The following is a 14,882-nucleotide window of genomic DNA, read 5'->3' as shown; positions in this document are numbered from 1 at the left end:
CCAGTTCAGAGTGGGTGATTCCCATGTGTTTGGCTTGGGTGATTAGGGTAATACTTGGCTGCATTGAGAAGACTTGGAACAGAGGAGGTGAGGGCCTGCGGCTGGGGTGCATCGTCACCGGGTTGGGATCACCAGAAGGGTCCCCTCTTTGCTTTTCTGGTGCTCAAGCTTAGGGTCCTGGCTGGAGTCAACGTGGCTGCCACTTAGCAGTTCATAGTCATGGAAAAGGAGCCGGATGTGAGCCCACCCAGTGAGCATTGTAGCATGAAAAGCAGTCAGAGACCTTGAGGGGCTTCCCTGGTGGCGCAGTGGTTAAGAGTCCGCCTGCTAATGCAGGGGACACGGGTTCATGCCCCGGTCCGGGAAGATCCCACATGCCGCAGAGCGGCTGGGCCCGTGAGCCATGGCCGCTGAGCCTGCGCGTCTGGAGCCTGTGCTCCACAACGGGAGAGGCCACAGCAGTGAGAGGCCCGCGTACCGCAAAAAAAAAAAAAAAGATAAGGCCTTGGGGAGCACCAACATATAAACTTGTTTCTGCGGTCTGGACGTCCCAGTCTGAGCTCTTTATGTGAAATCCGTGCACTTTTCCACACCTGCGGTTCTCTCCTGAATGAGCTGTATTCTGATCACCCTTAGAGCCTTGCTACACCCACCTGCAGTATCGCCTGGGAGCTTGTTAGGAATGCAAATTCTCGGGGCTCACCTCACACCTCCTTCATCAGAATGCATTTAAACACAATCCTCAGGTGATTGCTATGCATGGCAAAGTGCTGGAAGCCCTGCTGTAGAACATCTTTCCCAATCACATAAAATCAGGGGGCTCGTTTCTTCTGTGTTCTCCATAGGAGGACCTAGTTGCCTTTTAAAATTTTCTCAAAATTACACACTGTCGAATATGTAGAGTGTAAATCTCATTCGCAGCTAATAAGCGGCCTCTGGCTAGAATGCAGCGCTTGCCCTCTCCCTGCTGTTTCTCGCATTCTGATCGCTCTGTGTTCACTTATAAGGAGGCTCGCTGCAAACAGGCATGCTACCTGCATGCTCACTTGCTTGGGGTCACCTAACACACTTTCCTCCCAATGACCCAGTGAAGAGAGAGATTGCATCTCACTTCTGTGGTGACACCGGCCACATCCCCAAGAAGCTTATATTTGATGTAATTATGATCACTGTTGGATGGTACCTCCATCCATGTCAGCTGCACAGACATTATATTCAATATCTTGTAATAACGTATAATGGAAGGGAGTCTGCAAAAGGATATGTAGATACCTATACATTATATATATCACTGCATCACTTTGCTCTACACGTGAAACTAACAGTATTGTAAGTCAGCTATACTTCAATGAAAAATGTTGAGGTTAATTACAGTGAATGTTTTCTCAATAATGTGCCTTTATTAAGGGCTGTTTAAGAGTTTGTCTGGTGTGTGAAAATTCACATCTACGATGACGTTTACACATCTTTATTTTGAAAGGAAACCTTTTCAGGCTTGGGGAAAAGATCAGCGACAGACGACAAAAGCATGAAAAAAGACAGTGAGAACTTGTACAGTTGGAATAAAAGTTTATAGTGGTGCATAATGAGCTAGTGATACATTTTTTAAATTTATTTATTTTTCATTAATTTTTATTGGAGTGTAGTTGCTTTACAATGTTGTGTTAGTTCCTACTGTTACAGCAAAGTGAATCAGCTATATGTATACTTATATCCCCTCTCTTCTGGATTTCCTTCCCATTTAGGTCACCACAGAGCATTGAGTACAGTTCCTGGTGCTGTCCAGTAGATTCTCATTAGTTATCTATTTTATACATAGTATCAGTAGTGTATATATGTCAATCCCAATCTCGCAATTCATCCCAGCCCCCTTTCCCCGTTGGTGTCCATATGTTTGTTCTCTACATCTGTATCTCTATTTCTGCTTTGCAAATAAAATCATCTATACCATTTTTCTAGATTCCACACATATGCGTTCTCATACGATATTTGCTTTTCTCTTTCTGACTTATTTCACTCTGTATGACAGTCTCTAGGTCCATCCACATCTCTGCAAGTGACCCAATTTCGTTCCTTTTTATGGCTGAGTAATATTCCACTGTATATGTGTATCACATCTTCTTTATCCATTCCTCTGTTGATGGACATTTAGGTTGCTTCCATGTCCTGGCTATTGTAAATAGTGCTGTAGTGAACGTTGGAGTGATGTGTCTTTTTCAAGTATGGTTTTCTCAGGGTATGTGCCCAGTAGTGGTATTGCTAGGTCATATGGTAGTTCTATTTTTAGTTTTTTAAAGAACCTCCATACTGTTCTCCATAGTGGTTGTATCAATTTACATTCCCACCAACAGTGCAAGAGGGTTCCCTTTTCTCCACACCCTCTCCATCATTTATTGTTTGTAGATTTTTTGATGATGGCCATTCTGACCCGTGTGAGGTGATACCTCATGGTAGTTTTGATTTGCATTTCTCTAATAATTAGTGATGTTGAGCATCCTTTCATGTGTTTGTTGGCAATCTGTATATCTTCTTTGGAGAAATGTCTATTTAGGTCTTCTGCCCATTTTTGGATTAGGTTGTTTGTTTTTGTTTTGATATTGAGCTCCATGAGCTGTTTGTATATTTTGGAGATTAATCCTTTGTCAATTGCTTCATTTGCAAATATTTTCTCCCATTCTGAGGGTTGTCTTTTCAACTTGTTTATGATATCCTTTGCTGTGCAAAAGCTTTTAATTTTAATTAGGTCCCATTTATTTATTTTTGTTTTTATTTTCATTACTCTAGGAGGTGGGTCAAAAAGATCTTACTGTGATTTATGTCAAAGAGTGTTCTTCCTATGTTTTCCTCTAAGAGTTTTATACTGTCTAGCCTGAAATTTAGGTCTTTAATCCGTTTTGAGTTTATTTTTGTGTATGGTGATAGGGAGTGTTCCAATTTCATTCTTTCACATGTAGCTGTGCAGTTTTCCCAGCACCACTTATTGAAGAGGCCGTCTTTTCTCCATTGTATATTTTTGCCTCCTTTGTCATAGATTAGGTGACTATAGGTGCATGGGTTTATCTCTGGGCTTTCTGTCCTATTCCATTGATCTATATTTCTGTTTTTGTGCCGGTACCATACTGCCTTGATTACTGTACCTTTGTAGTATAGTCTGAAGTCAGGGAGCCTGATTCCTCCAGCTCCGTTTTTCTTTCTCAAGATTGCTTTGGCTATTTGGGGATTTTTGTATTTCCACACAAATTGTAAAATTTTTTGTTCTAGTTCTGTGAAAAATGCCATTGGTAATTTGATAGAGATTGCATTGAATCTGTAGATTGCTTTGGGTAGTATAGTCATTTTCACAATATTGATTCTTCCAATCCAAGAATATGGTATATCTCTTCATCTGTTTGGGTCATCTTTGGTTTCTTTCATCAGTATCTTATAGTTTTCTGTGTACAGGTCTTTTGCCTCCTTAGGTAGGTTTATTCCTAGGTGTTTTATTCTTCTTGTTGCAATGGTAAATGAGATTGTTTCCTGGATTTCTCTTTGTGATCTTTCGTTGTTAGTGTATAGGAATGCAAGAGATTTCTGTGTATTGATTTTGTATCCTGTGACTTTACTAAATTCATTGATTAGCTCTAGTTGTTTTCTGGTGACGTCTTTAGAATTTTCTATGCATAGTATCATGTCATCTGCAAACAGTGACAGTTTTACTTCTTCTTTTCCAATTTGGATTCCTTTTATTTCTTTTTCTTCTCTGATTGCCGTGGCTAGGACTTCCAAAATTATGTTGAATAATAGTGGCGAGAGTGGACATCCTTGTCTTTTTCCTGATCTTAGAGGAAATGCTTTCAGTTTTTCACCATTGAGAATTATGTTTGCTGTGGGTTTGTCATATATGGCCTTTATTATGTTGATGTAGTTTCCCTCTATGCCCACTTTCTGGAGAGTTTTTATCATAAATGGGTGTTGAATTAATGATACATTTTAAAAGTATGAACTCCCTTTCCTGTTTATAAGTGGTTATCAACAGCGTAATCAGGTAGCTGGAATTAACTGTTCTGTATTTTCTCCCTTAGTCCTCAAACATTAATACTTTTTGTGTCCTTTAGATTTGAATATTTAAGTTTCTCACACAAGAGTGTGTGAATTCCGTAAGTCATTTGTTAAAAAGTTTTTGCTTTTGTTAATCATAAGTGACTTATAATGTTAGTTTGGGGTATTAGGTAATATTGCTGAAAATGAGGTTCGCTGTGAAGCTTTTTTTTTTTTCATTTTCTTATTTCTTTGCATTTACTTGAGCTCATAACTCAGAACAGTTTAGGAAATGACCCTGTGGCTCCCACCCTGTGGAAAAGTGAAGAAAATGAAGGAAGTGTAAGAAAATGAGATTTGCACAGAAAATACATTCTGTGTCTAGTTGATCAGTATCAGGTATGTGTTGAGAATTCCATGTTTTGGCAACTCAGGCAAGACAAAGTTTCCAAATGTGTGACCCTGGGAAGAAGTTACCCTATCATATGATGAGTAGGAAGTCAGGCAACGGAGAGATACTTATTCAGGGCGTGTTCTCTGCACAGTTCTATGGAGAATGCAGACTTGCCCAAGAAGTAGACAGTGGCTATAAGTGACTTGCAGCTAGTTTAAGAGTGTAATATTAAGATTTACACACTTGAAAAAGGACAAACAATACAGAAAGGCACGTGAGTCAGCAGCAGAGGAGTGGCCTCAGTAGTCACGACTTAGGAACGCAGAGCACAGAGAGGCTGGTTATTATAGGGTGGTTTGTTCTGGGAAGATGAGGAGGAGGTGCTGGCTGCCTGGAGCCTGGAAGGATCGAGGATTTCCACAGGAGGAAGAGGAGAGAACAGAAGGGATCTCCGACAAATGAGTGTGCACCAGGGGTGAGTGGGCTGAAAACTTTGAAGGTGGTAGATAGGCATATTTGGGGAATCAAACACATGTGGCTGTTACTGACAAGGAGGTTTAATTGGATTCTGCACGTATTGCCTAATAGAAATTCTGAAGCATAGGGCAAAAGTAAAACAAGGATCCTGTGTTGTGTTTAAGTGTGCCAGAGGTCTGACCTCCATAGTTATTATGGGAAAGGCACGTTTTATTCTACGTAAATTGTCTTAATCTGTCCCTTGTGTTCTTACCCCATGATTATTTAACACTTTCTCCTTTAGGGTCGCAGGGACAGGGAGAAACACATATATCCATAAAACAAAGTCATCTAGGGCTTCCCTGGTGGCGCAGTGGTTGAGAGTCTGCCTGCCGATGCAGGGGACATGGGTTCGAGCCCAAGCGTCCGGAGCCTGTGCTCCGCAACGGGAGAGGCCACAGCAGTGAGAGGCCCGTGTACTGCAAGAAAAAAACAACAAAAAACAAAGTCATCTAGTAGCATAAACTGTAACACCCTTACAAGGTGGGGGTGGTGTGGGTAGGAAACACACCTTCTGTAATTCTAGAACCTACCCCAGGCTCTCTTTAGAAGCCCTCTGGTATCTAGTCTCATCCAACTTGGTAACTTAAGGGAGGATTTAAAAATATCTGAACGCAAGGAGAAATCTCCTGGGTGTATCCAACTTTGAAGATGTGGTAAGGGACTCTGCTCTTCACACTGGTGAGGAAGTCAATCAAGATTTTTAATGCTGATGAAGGCTTCATTTCTTCTGTACATTCCCTTCTTGACAACATATGGGTCCTGGAGATCCGAATGTGAGTACCTACCGTGTATTTATCTGCGTAACTGGGAAAAAAATATGTGCTCCATGACATTCATCTTCCTGCCATTGGGGTGGAGCTTTATCATAACCCAGCCCTCTTTCTATTGCTCATAGTTTTTTCTTCCTGCCATAATGCTGTGAAGCATAATTGATGGTGCCTCTCTTTTAAAATTCTATTCTAAAAACCCTTATGGTGATACAGTACAGAACTCGCCGTAATGGGAAGGTCAAGTGTCTAGTGGTTTGTTTGTGTGTTTAACAGTCTTGAAGATAAAACTTTAAATATTTGGCCAATTATTTAAGAGTTGCGGGGATGTTTTTGTTTCCCTGAGCAATTCTAGGATTTCACACGCAGTTTTTTGCACTTTTGAGAGCAGTGTGAACGTGCTGGGCAGGGCGGCATCTGTAGTAAACATATTTTAACTATTATTCTGCAACCTAATACGGGCCCATAATCCCATGCAGTTCGAAAATCCAAAAAGCCCTGGAAAGAAAACATTGTTGTAGGTTTGTAGGAAACTAACTCATTTGGTGGCAATATCTGACCTCAGTGGACTTGGGAGTATTTCTGGTTTTATCTAAAACACTTAAGATAAGTATTTGTCCATGTTGGCTGTGGGTCCTGCCCCCAGGCCCCTACTGGGAATGTTATGCAGTAATTGGAATAGTTAGGACCATCTAAAATGAGAAAAAAATCAGAGTTCTGGAACACATTTGGCCGCAAGTGTTTCCAATAAAGGGTGGCTTGTGTCCTAAAGCTGCCATATGATGTACCACAAACAGGGTGGCTTAAAATGTAGAAATGAATTGTCTCGCAGTTCTGGGGGCTACGGAGCTGAAATCCAGGTGTTGGTGGGGTCATGCTCTCCCCGGGCTCTAGGGGAAACTTCCTCTTCTCTTCTTTCTGGTGTTGGAGCAGTCCGTAGCATCCCTCCGGTCGCGTGGCAGTCTTCTCCCTGTGTCTTCATTCCTGTGCGCATGTCTGCGCAAATTTCCCCTCTTCTGAGAGCACAGTCATGTTGGATTAGAGTCCAACCTAATGAACTCATTTTCACTTGACTACCTCTGTAAAGACCCTTTTTTCTAATAAGGTCACATTCTAAGGCTCTGGAGCTTCATATCGTTTGGAGGGGACACAGTGGAGCCCGTAACCCAGGGAATGGTTTCACGAGGAGCTGCTCCATTCTTGCTGCATTCAGACCAGTGCTGATTTCAAGACCCTTGCCTCCTGACTTTCCTGGTGCCCTGACAGCTGCTTCACTGAATGGCTGTCACTCGGGAGCTGCCTATTCAGACTTGAGAAGTTGCCACATCTCGTGTTCACCTCCTGTAGGGCAGGAATCCCTTCCCCTCAGAGAATCTTGCCCGTGAGAAGAAAGATTCTTGCATTGAAAACTGGACTGGGGGGCTTCCCTGGTGGCTCAGTGGTTGAGAGTCCGCCTGCCGATGCAGGGGATGGGGGTTCGTGCCCCGGTCCGGGAGGATCCCACATGCCGCAGAGCGGCTGGGCCCGTGAGCCATGGCCGCTGGGCCTGCGCGTCCGGAGCCTGTGCTCCGCAACGGGAGAGGCCACAACAGTGAGAGGCCCGTGTACCGCAGAAAAAAAAAAAAAAGAAAACTGGACTGGGTACCTTTGGCACTGCCATCACTCCCATCCCCGAGAAGTCTAGAAGGTTCCTACCTGCGTTAAAGGAAGGATTGTGCAGAAAGTCTTTAGGACAGTGCTTGGCACGTAGTAAACACTTAGGTAGAGAGGTCGCTATTGGTGTGCATAGGAGCTGTTGACCTGTCTCCTGGGCTGTCCTTGGATTCCTCTTCTCTCCACCACTTGCCCTGTATACCCAGGAATATTGGTCCCATAAGGCTGCTCTCGGCATAGTTGTTGTTTACTTATCTGCACGGCAGCTCCTTCTTCGAGACCTTTGTTCCTGAGCACCGAGCCCTGCAGGTCTCAGCAGTGTCCATCGCTGCTGTTGAGGGCCCCTGAGAACCTCCGAACCTGCTCCCGCCTTCAGTCCTCGCACCCAGAGCACACAGTGACAGTAGACGTCGAACGCAGGCTGTGCTCTGGACACCCACGGCTCTTCCAGTTAATTAAAGCCATCTTTTTCTCCCTGTTTAGTTAATAAAGGCTGAATTCCCTGAGTAGTTCTGTGCCTTAGAATTTGCCCTCTTTTCTAGTTCCACACAGCTCGGTGTTGATTCCACTTTGGCATCAAGGTCAGAGTTCCTCTGCTTGAGCAGCGTTGCTTCTTTTGCACCCTAAGAGCACAGGTGAGATGAGCTGAGGAATGGGCTTCAGTGTTAGAGTGATGACTTTGGAAGTCTGTTCCTGTACTTGGTGATTTCAGTGTGATAATATGTCTGCGTACCTGGTTTTTAAGGTTACCAACTTTATAAGTTGGGGGAGTGGAGGGAGCTAGTTTATTTAAAAAAGAAAGAAAGAAAGAAAGAAATATAATTGAGCAGTTACAAAGGTATCTTCACAAGAAGTTTGAATTGGCTAGACTTCTCTAACTATGAGGGAAGTAGATGAGTGGGTATCAGTGCCCACCAGGCTCATGTCAGGAAAGAGAGACGGGTGAGGTAATCACGTCTCAGAATTTGTCCCCTTGCCTTATTTCCTTCAGAACTGAGTTCCTGATAGGCTCTTATAATTACAGGGTACTTGCAACTGTCCTCTTATTACAAGACAGTGTTTTTAAAACATAGACAAGAACTGACTTGCCTTTACTCAGCTGCCCCACCGCACCGCATTGAACTAATAAACAAAGTGGTGCTGATTGTAAATACAGGTAGGCCTTGTAAGTTGCCCTTTCTATGACCCCAGTAAATGTGGGCAGTGTCAAGCGGTCAGAGAAAGCCCACCCAGAGAGGCAGAGTCTTGGGCATCCAGCAGGTACGAGCTGTCTGTACCCTCCTCCCATCCTCTCAGGAGTGATGGCCTGGGTAGTGGAGACAAGTACTGAGTTGAATGAGCTCATTCTCCTGGATCCTGGAGAAAGAAAGAGGAAAAGACAGAGTCTCAGTGGTTCCCAAAGTGGGGTGCCCAAATGAGCAAATTGTTAGAAATGCAGATTATCAGGTTCTACCTCGGATCTGAATCAAAAACTCTGGGGGTGGGCCCAGCAATCTGTGTTTTAACCAGCCCTCCGGGTGATTCTGATGCCTGCCACAGCGAGAGAACCTCTGCACGGGAATTCCTTACGTCTGCAGGCCTTCTGCAGGCAGTCCAGCCACCGTGGTGATGCCGTGTGCTGGAATCCACACGTCTGCACTGCAGCAGAATCCTTGTCTTAGTGCACGTACAACGGGGAAGGGTGTATGGAGGTATTCTGAGTTGTTCTAGTTAATCATTACTGTGAGCAAACACCATCAGAGTGTAGGTCCTGCCAAGTGAATGTAAGAATGAAACCCTCACCAGGTACTTGGAAAAAGGTGAGCAGTAGCCTGTTTTAAGAAGGGGGAGGGGCACTGATGGGGAATATTCGAATGTTTCCATGATATAGATTTGTGGTTACCAAGGAGCAGGGAAGGATTGGGAGTTGGGGATTAACAGACACAAACTATTATATGTATGTATAACTGAATCACTTTGCTGTACACCAGAAACTAACAGAACATGGTAAATCAACTGTACTTCAATGGAAAAAAAAGTTCCAATGATAAATCTATTCAACCTCATAATTTGTCATAGGATTCGTAGTCTCAGTGACACAAGACTTCTGATGTGGTGACTTTGCCTGTGCCCCACGTAGATTGCCTTCTCTGGCCAGGATAGTTAATAGATTGAGCACATGTCCTTTCTCTTTCTGCTAGAGGATAGAGTGCATATTGCGTAAACAGAAGAACTGGACTCTGTGGTTTTCAAAGAACGTCTTTAGGGAAGATTTAGCATTTAGGTCCCACAGTCATTTCAGATCCAGAGGACTCCTAAGATCCAAACCCGTTGTCAGCCAGCCCAGGATTCTTTTGCCAGGGTGGGGCCTGGAGGAAAATATTGGCAGAGGGTGTGGCTCTCCTTTCTGATGGTGACATGGGGGAGCCATGCACAGTGAACTCTTCCTTGATAGCTATTTCTGCATCTGTTATTAACACATTTGCCCCATCTGTAGAGCTCCTCCTGCCTGACCTACCTCTTGGAATTCCTGTCCGTTTTGCTTCTGTAGCATTGTAGAAGTTTATTACCCTTTGTGCTAAACAATTTGCATAAATATTTTCCAGCTGATAACCCTTCTCTAGGCAGGAATTACGATAAGTCTGTGGAGCATTTGGTAAATGAATATACAAGTATATTAGGCATAACTTGGTCTTTGTTTGAAAACTTACAGCTTTGAGGTTATATTAATTATTCCAGTTAAATAGTTAAGATCAGTAAAAGCTGATAATGAAATAAGAATTTAGTTGTGTGGTAAATTTGAAAGTGTACATATATTATACTGATTCTATATTGTCCTGTGGATATATTTCCCATTGGACAGTCTTCTGGGACCTTTTCTTAATGAATTAAATGCACACAGGTAAATTTATTGACAAAGACCAAGTGCTCTTTTAACTAACAATAGTAGGACTTGTGTGTTTGTGTGTATGTATGTGCGTGTATTTAAAAACACTTGTTTTACAGATAAAATCTCTGTTCGTGAAACCATGTCTGTGGCGCTGTGGTGGGAGGTAATGCGGAAATGATTCATTATACAGATTTTTGTTTAGCCAGAGCTTGTAAGGACTATTTAAAGTTTATATAAAGTGAACTTGAGCTCTACATAGTCTTGGTGTGAGTACCTGTATATACTCCTGCGGTTTTAGTTATCCTGAGTCCTTAAAGTAGGTATCCTACGGGTTCGGATCCTACTACTTTATGCTGGACTAGTCCTCGGAAGGTAACAAACGTGACTACTCGAGTAAAGGTTGAAGAAAGTGAGTAAAAGTACCTCTGAAGGACTTCCCTGGTGGTCCAGTGGTAAAGAATCCGCCTTACGATTCAGGGGACACGGGTTCGATCCCTGGTCAGGGAACTAAGATCCCACTTGCCGCGGGGCAACTGTGCGCCACAACTACTGCGCTCACACACCTCAACTGGAGAGCCTGTGTACAGCAAACTACAGAGCCCATGCATGCTGGAGCCTGTGCGCCACAACTGGAGAGAAGCCCGCTCAGCGCAACAAAGATCCCATGCACCGCAACTAAAGATCCCGCATGCCTCAACGAAGATCCCGTGTGCCACACCTAAGACCTGATGCAGCCAAAATAAAAATAAAGAACTAATAAATAAATCTTTAAAAAAATAAAATAAAAGTACCTCTGAACTATCCTACAGCAACTTGAAATGAATGATGTATGTAATTATAGTATTTGCTATAATGGTCTGATTTGGCTGAAGATTTCCATAATGTCCGTCATGTTTATTGCATATGAAGAGACAGGACTACTATACTACATGAGGAATCATGCAAAGTAGTTTTAACTTTCTTGTACCATTTCTGATCTGAGAAATCCACATTTAAAGCATCTCATCATGGGTTACTTTTGGGTACTCCACCTACATTAGGCAGTAAAACCCTCTAAGCTTTGTAAACACTCTCAGGTTGTTGAATAACACCTGTCTGTGTGCGTGTGGTTTGAGTATGTGCACGTGCTGTGATGTGTTTCTGAACTATATTTTCAGAAGATACGCTTTCGTGCAGTCTTGTCTAATCAATTTGGAAAATTGGTAATTTCTCTTAGAAGTGCATGATTTGAATTGCTGCGTGGTGACATGGTAATTAAACATCACTTCACTGGCAGGGGTCCCACAAATAGACAGTGTTCCAGTGGTGATGAAGCATATTTCACCAACAGGATCCTTAACAGGGATACTAAGAAAAGGCATTCCTTTTTACTCCACTGAGTGTGTTTATATACCTTTCTTTAAAGGCTCTTTGAGATGTCTTGACCTTGTTACTTGAAAAGGAAGGTGGTGGTTCAAATAGAAATGGACGGTAAATTTGTAACGTTTACCCCACTGTACTTTATCAGCACAAGTCTGGTATGTTTAACTTGAATTTTCTGGTTGTTGCCCTTTGTTTGGGACCATTTCCAGTGAGACTTCCCTGGTGGGGAGGGGCAGAGAGGCTGGCCATAGGGACTACCTATGTCACCTTGCGGTCTCAGTGTTCCAGCCTAAATAGTGACCATCTCTATCATTTGGAATATAGAGAGAAATGAAAGGAGGAAAAAAATCACTCATGGTGTCATAAATGCGGTAATAAACACTAGTTTATAGTTTGGTATATTTATAATGCAGTAGGTGTATATGCTTTTACAGTTTAATTCTAATTGCTAATATAGTTTAATTAAAAGTTTTGAACTTTCTTTGTCAACAAAGTGTAGGCAACTACATCAAGTTCCTCATCAATACCATCTTAATGGCTCCATAGCATTTCACGTGCACGTATGTACTAGGATATTATCTTTTCTTTATCCATGAAATGGGGATTACTAACATCCCGCTTACCAGGGTTATTCTGAAGATCAGAGATGGTGTATACATAAGGCACCACGCACAATGCTGTGCACTCAGAAAGTGCTTAATAAATGATACTGGAAGTTATTATTTCTGTTCATAAGATGGTCCCTGCATTTCAGATCATCTAATAAACATAAAAAATTTGTGACTTTTTTGAGTTCTTAATATATGTATATAGCCAACTTTCATAAAGGCGACATCTGCATATTATATGCGTTCACTCTTGTCTGACTTTGGTTTCTCTGGAGCAGGGGTAGACAGCCTCTTTGAGGGCAGCATCTGTTTACCTCTATCCCCCTGCCCGCCACTTTTTTGACCTCCCCCCTTGGTGTCCACCACAGTCCTTTGCACATGGTGGACACTCTATTTGAGGAATTAATTACCGAACAGTTTCCGATAAGGGAGCAGTTTTTGGTTTCCCTGTTTCCTTATGGCTTTGTGAGTTGCTATCTCTCTTTTTTTTTTTAATTTTTTTTTTTTTCAGGCCACGCTGGGCGGCATGTGGGATCTTAGTTCCCTAACCAGGGATTGAACCCGTGCCCCCTGCATTGGGAGCATGGAGTCTTAACCACTGGACCGCTGGGCAAGTCCCTCTATTAAACTATTACTAGCATAAAAGAAAAGTGGTTTCTTAATCTCTGATGATTGCATGTATACGGGAAAAACACGTGATAGAAAATGCTGGAGACAAAGGCATGTCACAACTATCACTTCCTTTGACAGCTGTGTGAACGTTTTAGTAATTTGTAGGTGGACCTTTGCCTATTAGTGACTGAATGATATTTATCCTAGCAGAAGATAAGAAAACATTGGTTTTAATTCGAATTGTTTTAAAAACAAACTCTTCTGGCTTAAATATTTTCATGGGCTACTGCATATCTACGTAGATATAAACAGAACTGTGTATTTATGTGTCAGAGATAAACAGATGCACATGCAGTGTTCCCACCCCCCGACTCCAAAGGGTCTCTAGGACCCAGGGTTGGGACCCCCGAGTGATTGGTTGCGGATGGCAGAGGACAAGGAGAGAGTTGGTCCTGACTAGCCATTTCAAGACTTGGGTGACTGCAAAGGGGCTGGGATAGGGGCATACCACAAGCTGCTCCAAACAGCCAAGTCATTCCTGAAATATCCAAAAGTATGTTTTCAGCAGCTTCACAGAACGCGCCGAAGCTGTAAAGTCGTTGGGGTTTTTTAGAGGATGTATAGTTGATGTACAATGTTGTGTCAGTTTCTGGTGTACAGCAGAGTGAGTCAGTTATATATACATTCTTTCCCATATTCTTTTCCATTATGAGTTATCACAGGATATTGAACATAGTTCCCTGTGCCGTACAGTAGGGCCTTGTTGTTTGTCCATTCTATATATAATAGTTGGCATCTGCTAATTGCAGACTCCTAATTTGTCCCTCCCCCACCCCCTTTCCTTTTTGGTAGCCGTAAGTTTGCTTTCTGCGCCTGTTTCTGTTTTGTAAATAAGTTCATTTGTGCCATATTTTAGATTCCACATATAAGTGACATCATGTGGTATTTGTCTTTCTCTGACTGACTTCACTTAGTATGATAACCTCTGGGTGCATCCACGTTGCTGCAGATGGCATTATTTCACTCTTTATGGTGAGTAATATTCCATTGTATATATGTACTACATCTTCTTTGTCCAGTCATCTGTTGATGGACATTTAGGTTGTTTCCACGTCTTGGCTATTGTAAATAGTGCCGCTCTGAACATTGGGGTGCATGTATCTTTTCGAACTACAGTTTTCTCCGGATATATGCCCAGGAGTGGGATTGCAGGATCATATACAAACTCTGTTTTTAGTTTTTTAAGGAACCTCCATACTGTTTTCCATGGTGGCTGTACCAATTTACATTCCCACCAACAGTGTAGGAGGGTTCCCTTTTCTCTACACCCTCTTCAGCATTTGTTATTTGTAGACTTTTTAATGATGGCCATTCTGACTGGTGTGAGGTGATCCCTCATTGTAGTTTTGATTTGCATTTCTCTGATTAGCGGTGTTGAGCAGCTTTTCATGTGCCTGTTGGTCATCTGTATGTCTTCTTTGGAGAAGTGTCTATTTAGGCCTTCTCATTTTTTGATTGGGTTGTTTGGTTTTTTATTATTGAATTGTACGACCTGTTTGTATATTTTGGAAATTAAGCCCTTGTCGGTCTCATCATTTGCAAATATTTTCTCCCAGCCCCTAGACTGTCGTTTTGTTTATGGTTTCCTTTGCTGTGCAAAAGCTTGTAAGTTTGATTAGGTCCCATTTGTTTATTTATTTATTTTTATTTCTGTTGCCTTGGGAGACCGACCTAAGAAAACATTGCTACAATTTATGTCAGAGAATGTTTTGCCTATGTTCTCTTCTAGGAGTTTTATGGTGTCATGTCTTATATTTAAGTCTTCCAGCCATTTTGAGTTTATTTTTGTGTATGGTGTGAGGGTGTGTTCTAACTTCATTGATTTACATGCGGCTGTCCAGCTTTCCCAATACTACTTGCTGAAGAGACTGTCTTTTCCCCATTGTATATTCTTTCCTCCTTTGACAAAGATTAATTTACCGTAGGTGTGTGGGTTTATTTCTGGGCTCTCTACTCCGTTCCACTGATCCACATGTCTGTTTTTGTGCCAGTACCACGCTGTTTTGATTACTGGAGCTTTG

The 14,882-nt window shown here is 42.4% G+C and overlaps 1 protein-coding gene across 9 annotated transcripts in view; it reads left to right on the top strand.

Moving 5' to 3' along the window:
* Positions 1-14,882, top strand: part of NEDD4L (NEDD4 like E3 ubiquitin protein ligase) — a 346,917-nt gene that overhangs the window by 179,847 nt on the left and 152,188 nt on the right. The window contains exon 1 of one of the 9 annotated variants that reach the window (XM_082853612.1): positions 4,084-4,886. The exons of the other annotated variants lie outside the window; for them this stretch is intronic. Coding sequence (XP_082709738.1) covers positions 4,870-4,886 — 17 coding nt within the window. The 5' untranslated portion in view covers positions 4,084-4,869. Of the gene's footprint in view, positions 1-4,083; positions 4,887-14,882 lie in introns of those variants that run through there. 9 annotated transcript variants of the gene reach the window in all.

The sequence above is a fragment of the Leucopleurus acutus genome, assembly GCF_964270905.1.
Source record: "Leucopleurus acutus genome assembly, chromosome: 13".
Classification (NCBI taxonomy): Eukaryota; Metazoa; Chordata; class Mammalia; order Artiodactyla; family Delphinidae; genus Leucopleurus; species Leucopleurus acutus.
The sequence above is the reverse complement of the archived record's forward strand: the minus strand, read 5'-3'. Positions and strand labels throughout refer to the sequence as shown.